Source organism: Sorex fumeus, unplaced genomic scaffold (assembly GCF_029834395.1).
Source record: "Sorex fumeus unplaced genomic scaffold, SorFum_2.1 ptg000013l, whole genome shotgun sequence".
NCBI lineage: Eukaryota > Metazoa > Chordata > Mammalia > Eulipotyphla > Soricidae > Sorex > Sorex fumeus.
Window position 1 is genome coordinate 1367143 of NW_026606070.1, and position 14141 is coordinate 1381283.

Here is a 14141-nt window from a genome sequence, read left to right on the forward strand (position 1 = left end):
ACACGAGTGACCTGGGTTTTATCCCCAGCATCCCATGTGGTCCCTCCCAGAAGCATCAGGAATGATCCCTGAGCTGAGAGCACTAAACACTGCTGGGTGTGGCCCAAAAACAAGAAAAAAGAGAAAAGAAGGAAGGAAGGAGGGGAGGGAGGGAGGAAGGAAAGAAGGAAGGAAGAAAGAAAAAAGAAAGAGAGGGAGGGAGGGAGGGAGGGAGGGAGGGAGGAAGGGAGCCTCGAGACTAGCTTTGTCACGCTGCTTAATAATTAAAAAAAATTTTTTTTTAAATAAAAGTAAGGAAAAATTATCCTGACCCACATCTGGCTTCAGGAATCACAGTGCGGGTGCCTGGGAGACAGTTCTCAGAGAGGCAGGCGGAGGCGTCCCGGGCTTACCTGTGTGAGCACTGCCGTGTGCTGGCCCCCACAGCTGATGAACTCCACGCCCAAATTCCTCAGGGCCCCCACGGCCCATGGGCTGTATCTCGGCCCTGCTGAGAGAAAGCAGAGTCAGAAGCATGCTTGCAAAAGCCTCTGCACTCGCAAACTGTCGCATGTTCATACCATCTTATGCACGTTCTGAACCTCTGATTTCCCTCTCTTTTGTCATCAATACAACCCTGCCAAAATTTAAAAGCACCTTTTGGGTTTTTTTTTTTTTTTGGTTTTGGGGGGGGGTTTGTTTTGTTTTGTGTTAAGGTCACACCAGCCGGGCTCAGGGCTTATTCCTGGCTCTGTGCTCGGGGATCATTCACAGTCAGGTTCGGGAGGACCATCTGGGATGCTGGGGACCCAATCCAGGCTGGGAACATTTCTGGCAGGCAGTGGGCATAGGTGGTTTAAGTAAAGTGGAGAAAACATGATTCCATCAGACGTTTGATTTTACCCCCTGGAAATTGTATCAGACTTGGACCACCAGAACTAAAACCTAAGAAATTTGTGTTCGTTTAAGTCTCTAAGTTTATGGGGCTGGAACACAGTGGGTAGGGTGTTTGCCTTGCATGCGGCTGACCTGGGTTCGACCCCCAGTATCCCATGTGGTCCCCCTGAGCACTGCCAGGAGTGATTCCTGAGTGCATGAACCAGGAGTAACCCCTGTGCATCGCCAGGTGTGACCCAAAAAGAAAAAAAAGTCTCTAAATTTATGATAATTTTTCATAAGAGTCTTTGAAAATGACCAAGTCCCATCACTGACCTGGGCACCTCTCAAGAGTGCTGAAGTTTGAGTCTCCCTCTTCGGCTCTGTGAGCCGTCCTTGACAAAACAGGGCAAAAACCAAACCAACAAACAAACTCACTGAGTGGAACAAGAATTCTACTTACCTGCATTTTGATCGCTGAGGGCCAGCTGCCCGGCACAGTTGCTTCCCCAGCCGAAGGCCGTCCCGGAGAGGGACAGTGCAAAGCTGTGGGCCCCGCCCGCAGCCACCTGTGCCAGGGGGACTCCCTGCAGAGACAGGACCGGACTGGGTTCAGCCTGGAAGAGGTCCTTCTTCTCCAAGCCCAGCTGCCCATGGCTATTGCTGCCCCAGGAAAACAGCTGCCCACCTGCCAAAGAAAGAGAAAGGAGAAAAAAATGAGCCCAGCACTGGACTTCCAAATTCAAGAAAAAAGTCCCGTGAGAATTGCTAAACACCCTCCCAGTAGGGATCGAGATGAAGGAGGTGGAGACGCTTGGATCTGAAGGTCAAGGTCACCTTCAAACAACACCTGTCCTCAGAATCTCCTGCCCTGTGCCAGGCTGTCTTCATGTGGGCCCCCTTCGAGGGGGATGGGTTGAGTTCCCCTCCCCGACCCAAGCAGAAATCCGGCAGACGAAAACCTCCAGAACCCAACCCCTGCCATACTCAAGGCCACTCTTCTCCACACACTAGGACGAGCCCCACCCATGAAGGAACCAGTAGAGGAACCCAGGTATGCGGAACCCGGGGCTGAGATCTCCAAGCCTGCTCCGATCGGGACTGGACCTCTTCCACCCAGAGGCCCCATTTTCCAGTAGCTTGGCAGCCACACCCACAAACTGCCCCTGGCGCCATGAAATCCCATCAACAGCCAAGATCCAGAGACTATAAAACAAAGCTCCCGGAAGAGAGCGACGCAGTTTTTCCTGGAGCCCACAGCCGCTCAACCTCCTATATATTGTCTAGCCCACTGATGTACCTAAAGCAGCACACGTGTGTTTGGTTTTAACATACTTGCTTATATTCTCTTATCTACGGGCTTAAAGGGCCCCAGAATAAAATACAATAACCTTCACACACTTCCCTCTTATTATGGTCGGAAGATGCTTGCTGGTTGGGTGGGTGTTTGAATATTATCTGTAATGAACGCTTGTGAACTACTTCATGAAAATAAACTGTATAAAAATTGCAAAAAAAAGAGAAAACTGTCTAGTGAAGGCTCTGCAAAGCTGTGCTTGTTCCGCAGCTGCGCAGTCAAAAACAAATTTGTCTGTTTGTTTGTTTGGGCAGTGCTCAGGCCGCTCCTGGCTCTGTGCTCAGGGATCACTCCAGGGGAGCCTATGTGGTGCGGGGGATTGAACCCAGGTAGGCTGTGTGCAAGGCAAGAGACTTCACCCTTGCACACTGTTCTTGGTGCAACAGCCAAGATAAAGGAAACAACCGAATGCCCAACTGTGGGTCAATGGGTGGAGCAGCTGTAGTCTATGATGGAAAACCATGCAGCTTTACAAAAGAACAGAATCATGCAATTTGCTGCCCCGTGGCTGGAACTAGAGCATAGTATGTGGAGTGAAGCCAGTCGGGAGGAAAGGAACAGATTCAGAATGATCCCTCTCATAGGTGAGACTTAAAGTTGCACAGCAAGGAGCAACAAAGGGCCAAACTGGAGAACTGAAATACAGAACAGAGTTGCGGGGGAAGTGTGTGCGCGCGCGTGTGTGTGTGTGTGTGTGTGTGTGTGTGTTGCACACGCCCACCCGGGTTTGATCCTGAGCATCTATATGGTCTTCCAAGTTCCAACAAGAACAATTTCTGAGCTCAGAGCCAGGAGTAACCTCTGAGCATCTCCAGGTGTTACTTAAAAACAAACAAACAAAAAAATAACTGGGTCTGGAGTGATAGCACAGCAGGGAGGGCGTTTGCCTTGCACGCAGTCAACCCGGGTTCGATTCCCAGCATCCCATATGGTCCCCTGAGCACCACCAGGAGTAATTCCTGAGTGCAGAGCCAGGAGTAACCTCTGTGCATCTCCGGTGTGACCCCCCAAAAACAAAAAACAAAACAACAACAACAAAAAAACCCTATAAACTAAAAAAAAAAAACCCTAAGAAACAAACAATAACAAATAAAAGAATGAGTTTGGGGGATGTGAGGGGTTTGAAAGGGAGGAGTATCAGGGCCATTAGTATTGTAAATCATAGGCCTTCAATCAATTAAGAAATGAATAATTATTATTCAATCAAGTAATGAATGAATAGTCTATAGACTATAAAACCAGAGACTATAAAACCCAGCTCCTGGAAGAGAACAGCACAGAGTCTCCTGCCCCTGCGCCTGGCCTTCCTCACCAGGACCCCTTGCGGGGGGCAGGTTGAGTTTCCCTTCCCACCCCAACCAGGGCTCCGACAGCCGAAGACCTCCAGAACCAGCCACCACCATGCTGAGACCACTCTCCGCACACATGAAGGCACCGGCAGAGGAACAAAAGCATGCAGGTCCCGGGGCTGAGATCTCCAAGCCTGCTCGGATCGGGGTTGAGCATTCTCCACCCAGATCCTCCAAATTCCAGTAGGCGGGGGTCACACCCACCACCTGGCCCCCTGGCGCCGTGTAATCCCATCAATGGCCAAGACCCAGAGACTACAAAACTCAGCTCCCAGAAGACATCTTATTATCCCATTCTTACTTTGGACAAACTGGCAGGCTACCGAATGTAACCTGCCCACACGGCAGAGTCTGGCAAACTCCCTGTGGCATACCCAATGTGCCAAATACCAGTAACAATGATGGGTCTCATTCTCCTAACCCTGAAAGAGCCTTCAATATGGCACTTTTTTAAAAATCTCAGGGCTAGGATGAAGGAGACGTTAATGGGGCCTGCTCGAGGCAATTGACAAACAACAGGATGATCGTGATCGCAATTAATGAATAATTTAATTAAAAACAAAAGTTTAAAAGCCCTGCACTGCCTCACTTCATTTGGGACGGGGGTGTGCCCAGGGGTGGAAGGAAGGAAAGGGAGTGAAGAACAACAGCATCGAATCTGAGCACAGATGGATAATTTATCCTGATTTGAAAAACAAGCTCTGGGCCCAAGAGAGCACAAAGGGCTGAGCACCTGCCATGCACGAAGCTGGAGCCTCCCAGGCTAATCTGAAAGTAGCCCCAGCACCAGCGGGGGAGGCGGCCCAAATGAACCAACGAAACCAGGCTCTTTTCTTTTTTCTTTCTTGGTCACACCGGCGATGCACAGGGATTCCTCCTGGCTCTGCACTCAGGAATTACTCCTGGAGGTGCTCAGGGGACTCTATGGGATGCCGAGGATCGAACCCAGTTCAGCTGCGTGCAAGGCAAACACCCTCCCCGCTGTGCTGAGCTCCAGCTCCTGAAACCAAGCTCTCCTGATGCAGGGTTACTTACTGAGAGATCTCCCGCTAACGCTCTGAGTTGGGTGGTGTCTCACTTTTCTTTTTCACTTCTCTGAAGTGAATTCTACCACTGAAAAGTTTTTTGTTGTTGTCGTTGTTGGGGACCACACCCAGCGGTGCTCAGAGATCGCTCTGGATTTGGTGCTAGAGTTTGCTCCAGCCAGCGGAGCTGAGGGTTGAGGCCACGTCAGCGACCCAGCCCAGCCTCCCTCAAGCAGAGCACACACAGCATCCCCTTGAATTCTCTCTCTGACCCCCCCCCCCCCACCAAATTCTTCCTAATGACACTTCGGAGGTTCCAGAGACCTTTCTTACCTTCTGTCAATGCCAGAGAGTGATGGTCTCCACAGGAAACTTGTATTATTTTTCTACCTCTCAGACTTTGTATTAACCTAGAGTAAAAAAATAATGCAAAATCAATAATCCTCCATAAGTCAATGACGATATTTAAAACTATCCCGGGTTTGGTTGAACAAAACCATTTCGTTGTCTTGCATTGCTGGATCATTTGCGAGCTTTTCCCAGAGCTCTCAAACTAATTTTTTTTTAACATATCAGTGACAGAGAGAGAGAGAGAGAGAGAGAGAGAGAGAGAGAGAGGAATCGCACAAAATACAAAAGTTATTTCTATTGCCCTTTAATGCATTCTATGAAGTCCTGACTTCTCTCTTCCTGCACCGGGCTTCAGAGTCGACTGACTTCTGTCGTGTTCTTTAGCCCACGTGAGATTAGGAAAACCATTAGTCTGGAACCTAGGCAACTGCCTTGGAGAGCCTCAGCCCATTGGTAATTTCATATGGTTGACCCTAGCAGAACGCAAAAGCCCAACCAGCATCAAGTGTAGAACCAGACTCAAAGTGCTGGTCTTTCCGTTCTAAAGTCACCGCTCATTCCTCCAAGCCATAGCAGTTTCTCCATGGTTTAAAAATAAAAGGTGGGGCTGGAGCGATAGTCCAGCAGGGAGGGCATTAACCTTGCACACGGCCGACCCGGGTTGGATCCCCGGCATCCCACACCCCATATGGTCCCCAGAGCACCGCCAGGAGTGATTCCTGAGTGCAGAGCTAGGAGGAACCCCTGTGCATCGCCAGGTGTGACCCAAAAAGCAAAGAAATAAAAAGAAAAAAGAAAAAAGAAAGAAATTTTAAAAACAATAAAATTTAAAAATTAAAATAAGAATTAAGGGCTGGAGCAATAGCACAGCGGGTAGGGCATTTGCCTTGCATGCGGCTGACCTGGGTTCAATCCCCGGCATTTCATATGGTCCCCCAAGCACCGCCAGGAGTAATTCCTGAGTGCAGAGACAGGAGGAACCCCTGTGCATCGCTGGGTGTGACCCAAAAAGAAAAAAATTAATTAATTAATTAATTTAATTAAATGAGAACTAATGAAAGGTTTCTTCTTAAAATCCAAAAAACAGGCTTTGAAAATTCCCTGCGTATAATTTGTAAGCACACACCCCAGAGAGTTGTCCCTCCAACTGTCCTAGGAACCTGTTTATGAAGAGACTATTTTGCCACGTTTTGCTAAGTAAGACGTTCGAGCACGGGGCAGATTCAGCACACCCAACCCGGGGAATGCTCAGAGGGTCTGCTCCAACCCGGCCAGGGCAGCTCCCGCTAGCAGGAAACCTGTGAAACAGCCCAAATCCAGGAGGAGAAGGGAGACGCTCATGAGAGGTGCGGCTGGTTTCCCACGCTGATGGGCAAAGTGTCCCTCACAGGAAAACACCTTTGCACGGGGCTCCTGGCTGCTCATTCCAGTCCAGTAAAAGAAGTTAAGATGCGGTTTCTTTACGCATCTTCCACACAGCTCAGTAGTTTCCACTTTAAAAGAACCTTCACCGGCACCCCTCTATGGTCTCCGGAGCTTCCCCAGGAGTAATTTCTGAGCACAGGGCCAGGAGTAATTTCTGAGCACAGGGCCAGGAATAATTCCTCAGCACAGAGCCAGGAGTAATTCCTGAAGAGCCAGGGGTAAGCCCTGAGCACTGTTGGATGTACCCCCAAATCCAAAAATAAATACTAAATAAAATGATCTCATGGAGTCCCTGTGGCGGAGGCTGAGCTCACGCCCTTCCTTTCTCCACGGGAACAGACAGGGAACCGGCGGGCCGGCAGGATTGGGTGGGGTGGGGGTGGGGGGGAATTGCCCTCACCCCTGTCAGTGCCAGCCAGCAGAGGCCAAGCTGGCAAAACCCTTCCCGAAACCGGGGAGGGGCTCACAGTGATGGAACTTGGATCCTGAGGAAAACCCTCCCTCGGGAAGCTCATGAAGAAACTGCCCCCGAGTCACGGGCAGAGGAGAGGCCCCTGGGGCCCCTGGACTCTCCTCAGAGCCCGCGTGGGTCCCGGCCCCTCCTCGCCCCTCTCCTGTCAGGGCCCTTGAAAGCCTCTTTCTCGGCGGCCCAGCTGCTGCCCTGAGCCTGAGAGCCTGGAGCCTGGCGCCCGAGAGGCGCCTGGTGGGCTGTGATAACAGGGCTCACAGATAAGGACTTCAGCCCGGGCGGCTGGGTCCCGTCCGTGTGTCCTGCACCCCGGCTCAGACAGACAGCGCCCAGCAGGGACAGGGGAGAGAGCCCACCTGGGAATATCGCTGCTGGTGCTGGCGGTGTCTTCTCCGATCCCCAGCTGCCTTTCGGAGCCGGAGCCCCACGCGTAGACTCTCCCTCTATGGTCCACGGCCAGGCAGTGCTCCTTGCCACAGCTCACCAGGGCAAACTGTAGAGTCTTCGCTGCCCAGATGGGTACTTGGGGACCCAAACAGGAAAGAAGAGCAGAAAACCCCACAGGGGATTCATTTACGACAGCGATTTCCACACCCCAGGCTCAAGCTGCATCCTGGTGTCCCCTCACCAGGCTGCCCGGCCAGTACCACGGCAGGGGCAAGTTCCACATGATGGCGGGCATCTGCCATGCCAGGACTGGCCGCGGGACCCCAAGCACTGTGGGGGGCGACTCTCAACAAAAGGCCCCCTCAGGCCAGAGAAAGGGAGAGTGCGCAGCAGGGAAGGGGGTCTCACACGAGGTGGCCAGGATCCCAGCTCCAGCACCACATATCCTGCCCTGAGCCTCGAAGGACCAGATCCCTGAGCACAGAGCCAGGAGGAAGCCCTGAGCACAGGTGTGGGCTCAACACACACACACGCACACACACACATGTACACACATGCATGTACACACGCATGCACACACATACGCATACACACAAGCACACATACACACATGCACTCACACACATGAATGCATGCGCAAACATACATATACACACATGCACATCCACATCCACACACGCACGCACACGCACACACATGCATGTATGCACACATGCACACACATATACACATGCACACACGCACGCATGCACACACATGCATGCACACACGTACACGTACACACGCATGCGCACGCATGCACCATGCACATGCATGCACACACAATTGTACATGCATGCACGCACACACATGTATGCACACACATGCACGCACACATATACATACACAATACACACATGCACACACACTCACACATACATGCACATGAACACACATGCATGCACCATGCACACACATGCACACACGATTGTACATGCATGCATGCACACAATGCACACACATATACACACACGCACATACACATACACACATGCATGCAGGCACACACATATGCATGCACACACATGCACGCACACACACATACATACATGCACATGAACACACACACGTACCCACACACATGCACAAGCATACACAAACACACACACACACACAAAATAGGTTCACACACCAAATCAGTTGGGAAAGTAACAGAGAAGCTCAAGGAACATCATCAATGGCACAGAAGGCTCAGCAACAACAGCTCAGTGAACCCCCAGACAAGGACGAAATGACCCCACGGTGGGATAGAACAATTTTCATAAATTTCCTTTGACTGCAGTATTTTTTTAAATTTATAAGCCTTGTAGTTGTAGTAAGGAATATCAAATAAATGATTTTGTTCCTACCAAGGGGGCAGGCATGGGGGGGGGGGGTGGTTGGGAAAACGGGACTGTGGAGGAGGGATGGTCCCTCCAGGGGTGGGCTGGGGCTGGAACCGTTTTACGAACAACTCTAAACACGGTGCTTAAATAAAGGAAAACAAATAAAAACCCTCACCCAGATTTGTCTCTTCCAGTAGTTTTTTTTTTTTAAATCAAGGCCCAAATTCATCCTTACAGGAAGAAAAAAGACACTTTCAGCGTGTTTTCGATACTTGTGGGAAGTAGCTACTTATTTAAGAAGGTGAGGTGGGTCAGAGAGCCAGTAAGTGGTGGGGCACGGGCTTTGCAGGCGGGAGGCCTGGGTGCAATGCCGGCACCATGGATGTGTGCCCTGAGCACTGCCCAGCGTGGCCCCTGAATATAGAGTCAGGCACAGGCCCTCGGCACCCGGGGGCGGGGGGCGCCTAAAGAAAGGACATGGGCAGGTAAGGGGGGGGCCCGTGTTCCCTCCCTGGCCCCACGATTCCCAGCACCATCTGGGGAACCAGGACTCTTGGCCTAGCACGTCTCCGGGCAGGGGAGAAACGCGGCCCAGCAAAGTTGCTGAGGAAACCAGGGGCTCACGTCCAGGCCACCCCTGTGCTCCCCAGCCCCACACTGATGGAGAGCCTCAAGGTGGGGAAGTAGCGGTGTGCAGGGCTGGAGGCAGGCAGGGGACACCCTCACTCAGAAGTGGGTCTCATTCTGGTCCATATTTGGCCAGGGCCGGCCAAGGAAATCCTGGTCGCATCGCCCTCTCGGTGAATGCAAACCTCTCCCCAAAGAGCTCGTCACTGCATTATGAGGGGCGTGGAATTGAGAGCTCCTCCTTAACCACACGTGACGGCCTCTCAGTATCTGCATTGCAAACCATAGTGCCCCAAAGTAGAGAGGGTATGGGGGGAGACTGTCTGCCATGGAGGCAGGGGGAGGGTTCGAAACGGGAAGGTATACTGGAGACATTGGTGGTGGAAAATGTGGGCTAGTGGAGGGTTGGTGTTTGATCACTGTGTGACTGAAACTCTAACAGGAAAGCTTTGTAACTGCATTCTCACGGTGATTCAATTTTATTTATTTATTTATTTTTTAACATAGGAGTACTGCTATTTATTCAGCCACTGGTTAGCTGATTGACAGTGATTCGATTTTTTTAAAAATAAATGATAAAAAAATTTTAAAAAATCTTCACGATCACGACCATCCTGTTGTTCGTCGATTGCCTCGAGCAGGCCTCAGTAACGTCTCCTTCGTCCTAGCCCTGAGATTTTTTTTTTTTAAGTGCCATATTGAAGGCTCTTTCAGGGTTAGGAGAATGAGACCCATCATTGTTCCTGGTATTTGGCATATTGGGTACGCCACGGGGAGTTTGCCAGACTCTGCCGTGTGGGCAGGTTACATTCGGTAGCCTGCCAGGTTGTCCCAAGTAGGAATGAGATAATAAGAGAATAATAAAAATCTTACTGAAATAAAATGTCAGATTAAAAAACAAAAAAGAAGGGGCTGGAGTGATAGCACAGTGGGTAGGTCGTTTGCCTTGCACGCGGCCGACCCGGGTTCGATTCCCAGCATCCCATATGGTCCCCTGAGCTACTGCCAGGAGTAATTCCTGAGTGCAGAGCCAGAAGTAACCCCCGTGCATTGCCAGGTGTAACCCAAAAAGAAAAATAAATAAATAAATAAATAAATAAAATTTTTAAAAAAAGAACACCTCCTTATCAGCAACGCTTCTGTCCCCCTTGATCTTTGCTGGGTCATCTTACTCCTTTCAACGGTTTCCTTTCAAACAATGCAGCCGAAACAAAGCAAAGCAAAAATGTCCCACAGACAGATAAAGTGACATCACTTCCCTAAAGAGCACTTTAGCATTAAGGTTCTCCGAGACCCTATTCCTGCCCGACAGGGATCTGGATATGATACCCCAAAGTCTGCTGCCTTCGTTGTTGGTATGTTTGGGGGAATCATTTTGAGATGAAGAATTATTTTGAGATGAGGGCAAACGAAAATCAAGAGTTGTAGGAAGAGTTCTCTGCCCTGCCCTCGTTTAACAAAGTGCAAGACAGTCATTTCCCTTGTGGTTTTTGGGGTTTGAAGTTTAGGTTTTGAGGCCACACCCAGGGGTGCTCAGTGCTTACTCCAGGCTGTGAGCTCAGGTGGGCTTTGGGTACCGTGTGGGGTGCCGGGGATAAACCCAGATGGACTGCGTGCAAGACTACTTCCCTCCTGAAGAAGTCACCCTCTCCCCTAAGTGACTCCTGGGCAGGCCTGAGATGAGTCAGCATAACCGGCCCTCAGGCACTCCTGGGGTGACTCAGTACACACACAGCCCTTGGAAGGGGACTCTGGGGCCAGGGAGAGAGTGCAGCTGTAAGGTGCTTCCTTCACGGCACCCAGCAGCCAGGAATGCTCCTGAGCACTGTGGGTGAAAAGAAATAAATGAGTTCCTAGCTTCCCCTAGTGTCTCCTCCATTTCGAGTCTCTGCCGGCCTGTGCTGCCCCTCAGAGCCCACACTCCTCTCCGCGATGAAAAAGGGCTGTGGCCGCCCTGGAGGATGACCTCTCTCCTCTTTGAATCACTGCAAAGTCCCTCGCACAAAATATTCATGAGAATGTCTGCAGGGTCTCCTGTCGGTCTGTCTCTGGACATTGAGCCCAGAGCCCTGTCCCTGCCCCTTAACTCGGTCTGAGGCCTAGGAGAGGTGTCCACTACCTCCAGTGCCCTCCACCCACCAAGACAGACCAATATGGGTTGGGGGTGGATCAGAGGGTCCCGGATCAGGGATCCATCCAAGAACCCCCAGCACCTGCCCCAGGTGTAGCCCCAACCCCCAAAACAACCCCAAAAAGGTGCATCAGCAGCACCTAGAAGGGCCTCTTGTCATTTCTTCTCCAAAAGGAATGAGATATTTGGCCCAATATTTATTTTTCAATAATGTCAATTATAAGCTGGAGCGATAGCACAGTGGTAGAGCGTTTGCCTTGCATGCAGCCAGCCCGGCGGCTGAGCCAGGTTTGATTCCTTTTCCTGTCTCGGAGCCAAGCTACCCGCCCGCATGGCAAAGCCTGGCAAGCTCCCCGTGATGTATTCGATATGCCAAACACAGTAACAACAAGTCTCAAAAGTGGAGATGTTACTGGGCCCGCTCGAGCAAATCGATGAAGGACGGGAGGACAGTGACAGTGACAATGTCGATTATACTCCACCCCAGACTGTGGGGCGGGTGAGAGCCCTCCCCACCCCAAGGGTGAGAGCCCTCCCAACCCCAGCAGCCGACCTCCACTGTTCAACCACCACTATGCTCCAGGTTGCTTTCCGGACGCTCAGGCAGAGCCTCACGCAAGAATGAAGTCCCACGGAACCCAGGAACTTTGTGACCTTGGACTCTGGACTCAGTGGGACCCGGAACAGAGATCCTCTGCCTGCTTCCCCCAGTCTCCAGAGACTCAGGGATCACACCCATAAGCCACACCCTGCTGGCACCAGATAAGCTCCTCATCGGTCACCTTCCAGAACTCAGGATGCTTCTCCCAGCAGGAGTATAAAAGGAGGCCCCCAGAACCATGCCACCAGACTCCATGCCAGGCTGTGGGGTCAGCGAGAGCCCTCCCCACCCCAAGGGGACCCTGCCCTGGCAGCCGACTGACCTCCACTGTCCAACCACTGCCATGTTCCAGGCCGCTTTCCGGGCCATGCCATTATTAGACACTTCCTACCCATTTATGCCTCTCGGAGAGCCCGGCAAGCTACCGAGAGTATCCCGCCCGCACGGGCAGAGCCTGACAAGCTCCCCATGGCGTATTCAATATGCCAAAACCAGTAACGACAACAGGTCTCATTCCCCTGACCCTGAAAGAGCCTCCAATTGTTGGGAAAAGATGAGTAACAAGAGGCTGCTAAAATCTCAGGGCTGGGAGAAATAGAGATGTTACAGGCACTCGCTTGAGTAATTCGGCGTTCAAAGGAATGACAGTGATACAGTGACAGTCAATTATAAGTATTGATTAAAAGAGTTTCTGACGGGGGGAGGGGTTGTAATTTTGCAGAAAGTTAGAAAAACTTAATTGGGTTATTCGCTGATAAGGATTTAAATTTTTTTTTTTTAGGTACATGCTTGTGGGCATGCGAAATTGCTCGAAGGGCCTGGTTTCATTCTGCCTCACATGGTGGTGCCCACCTTAGTAGTCCCCCAAATCCCACAGGGTATAACCCCAAATTAAGCAATAATAGATGACATTTTCATTATACTATTGTCTGGTAAAAGCGCATGATTACAGCATATAGATAACTACAGCACTGTAGGAAGGTCCTCCCAATTGTTCATCAATTTGCTCGAGCGGACACCAGTAACGTCTCCATTGTGAGGCTTGTTGTGACTGTGTTTGGCACATCGAATACACCACGGGCAGCTTGCCAGCCTTTGCCGTAGGGGCGAGATATTCTTGGTAGCTTGCCAGGCTCACCCAGAGGGATGGAGGAATCGAACCCGGGTAGAGGCAAACACCCTACCCACTGTGCTATCGCTCCAGCCCATAGATAACTATATAGTAAAATTATTTTTAAGGTGAAATTAGTTATATTTAGAGTAATCAGAAAGATGGGGGGTGGAGAGACAGAGCCGGAAAGGAACTTCCCCTAGGAGGAAGTTTAAATGTAGGCGCGCACCAGACACGGGGGCGGGCGAGGGGGCCGCTCTCTTTGGGGCAGCAAAGGCGGGCGGGGGTCGTGCGCTCCTCAGTAAGGGTCAAGTGCCACCAAACGTCTGTTTTCTATTCCGAGAAGACCAACCAGCCCGCCCAGGTGCTCGCGAGAGCGAGAGGCAGCGCGGGCCGCCGCCGCGGAGAAGGAAACAGAAAGCGAAACGCGCGGGACCGGAGAAACGAAACCCGGAGGAGCGCGCCCAGCCGAGCGCACGGAGCCGAGCGCGCCGGGCACAGCGCCACCCGCTCCCGCTCGCTCCGCGCGTCCCGGACCCTCTTCCCGCGTCCCCGACCCACTCCCCGCGTCCCGGACCCTCTTCCCGCGTCCCCGACCCACTCCCCGCGTCCCGGACCCAAGCCCCGCATCCCGGACCCTCTTCCCGCGTCCCGGACCCTCTTCCCGCCTCCCGGACCCTCTCCCCGCGTCCCGGACCCTCTTCCCGCGTCCCGGACCCTCTTCCCGCCTCCCGGACCCTCTCCCCGCATCTCGGACTCTCTCCCCGCCTCCCGGACCCTCTCCACGCGTCGCCGACCCTCTCCCCGCGTCCCGGACCCACTCCCTCCATCCCGGACCCACTCCCCGCGTCCCGGACCCTCTTCCCGCGTCCCCGACCCACTCCCCGCGTCCCGGACCCAAGCCCGGCATCCCGGACCCTCTTCCCGCGTCCCGGACCCTCTTCCCGCCTCCCGGACCCTCTCCCCGCATCTCGGACTCTCTCCCCGCCTCCCGGACCCTCTCCACGCGTCGCCGACCCTCTCCCTGCGTCCCGGACCCACTCCCCCCATCCCGGACCCACTCCCCGCGTCCCGGACCCTCTTCCCGCG

General features: G+C 52.3%; 1 protein-coding gene across 1 annotated transcript in view; it reads right to left on the reverse strand.

Annotated features, from left to right (window-relative positions):
* LOC130020539 (probable E3 ubiquitin-protein ligase HERC6) overlaps positions 1–14141 on the reverse strand; it is a 53841-nt gene that overhangs the window by 39006 nt on the left and 694 nt on the right. The window contains exons 2-5 of the mRNA XM_056111135.1: positions 7188–7353; positions 4920–4996; positions 1319–1543; positions 393–487 (exon numbers count right to left, since the gene is read on the reverse strand). Coding sequence (XP_055967110.1) covers positions 393–487; positions 1319–1543; positions 4920–4996; positions 7188–7353 — 563 coding nt within the window. The remainder of the gene's footprint in view (positions 1–392; positions 488–1318; positions 1544–4919; positions 4997–7187; positions 7354–14141) is intronic.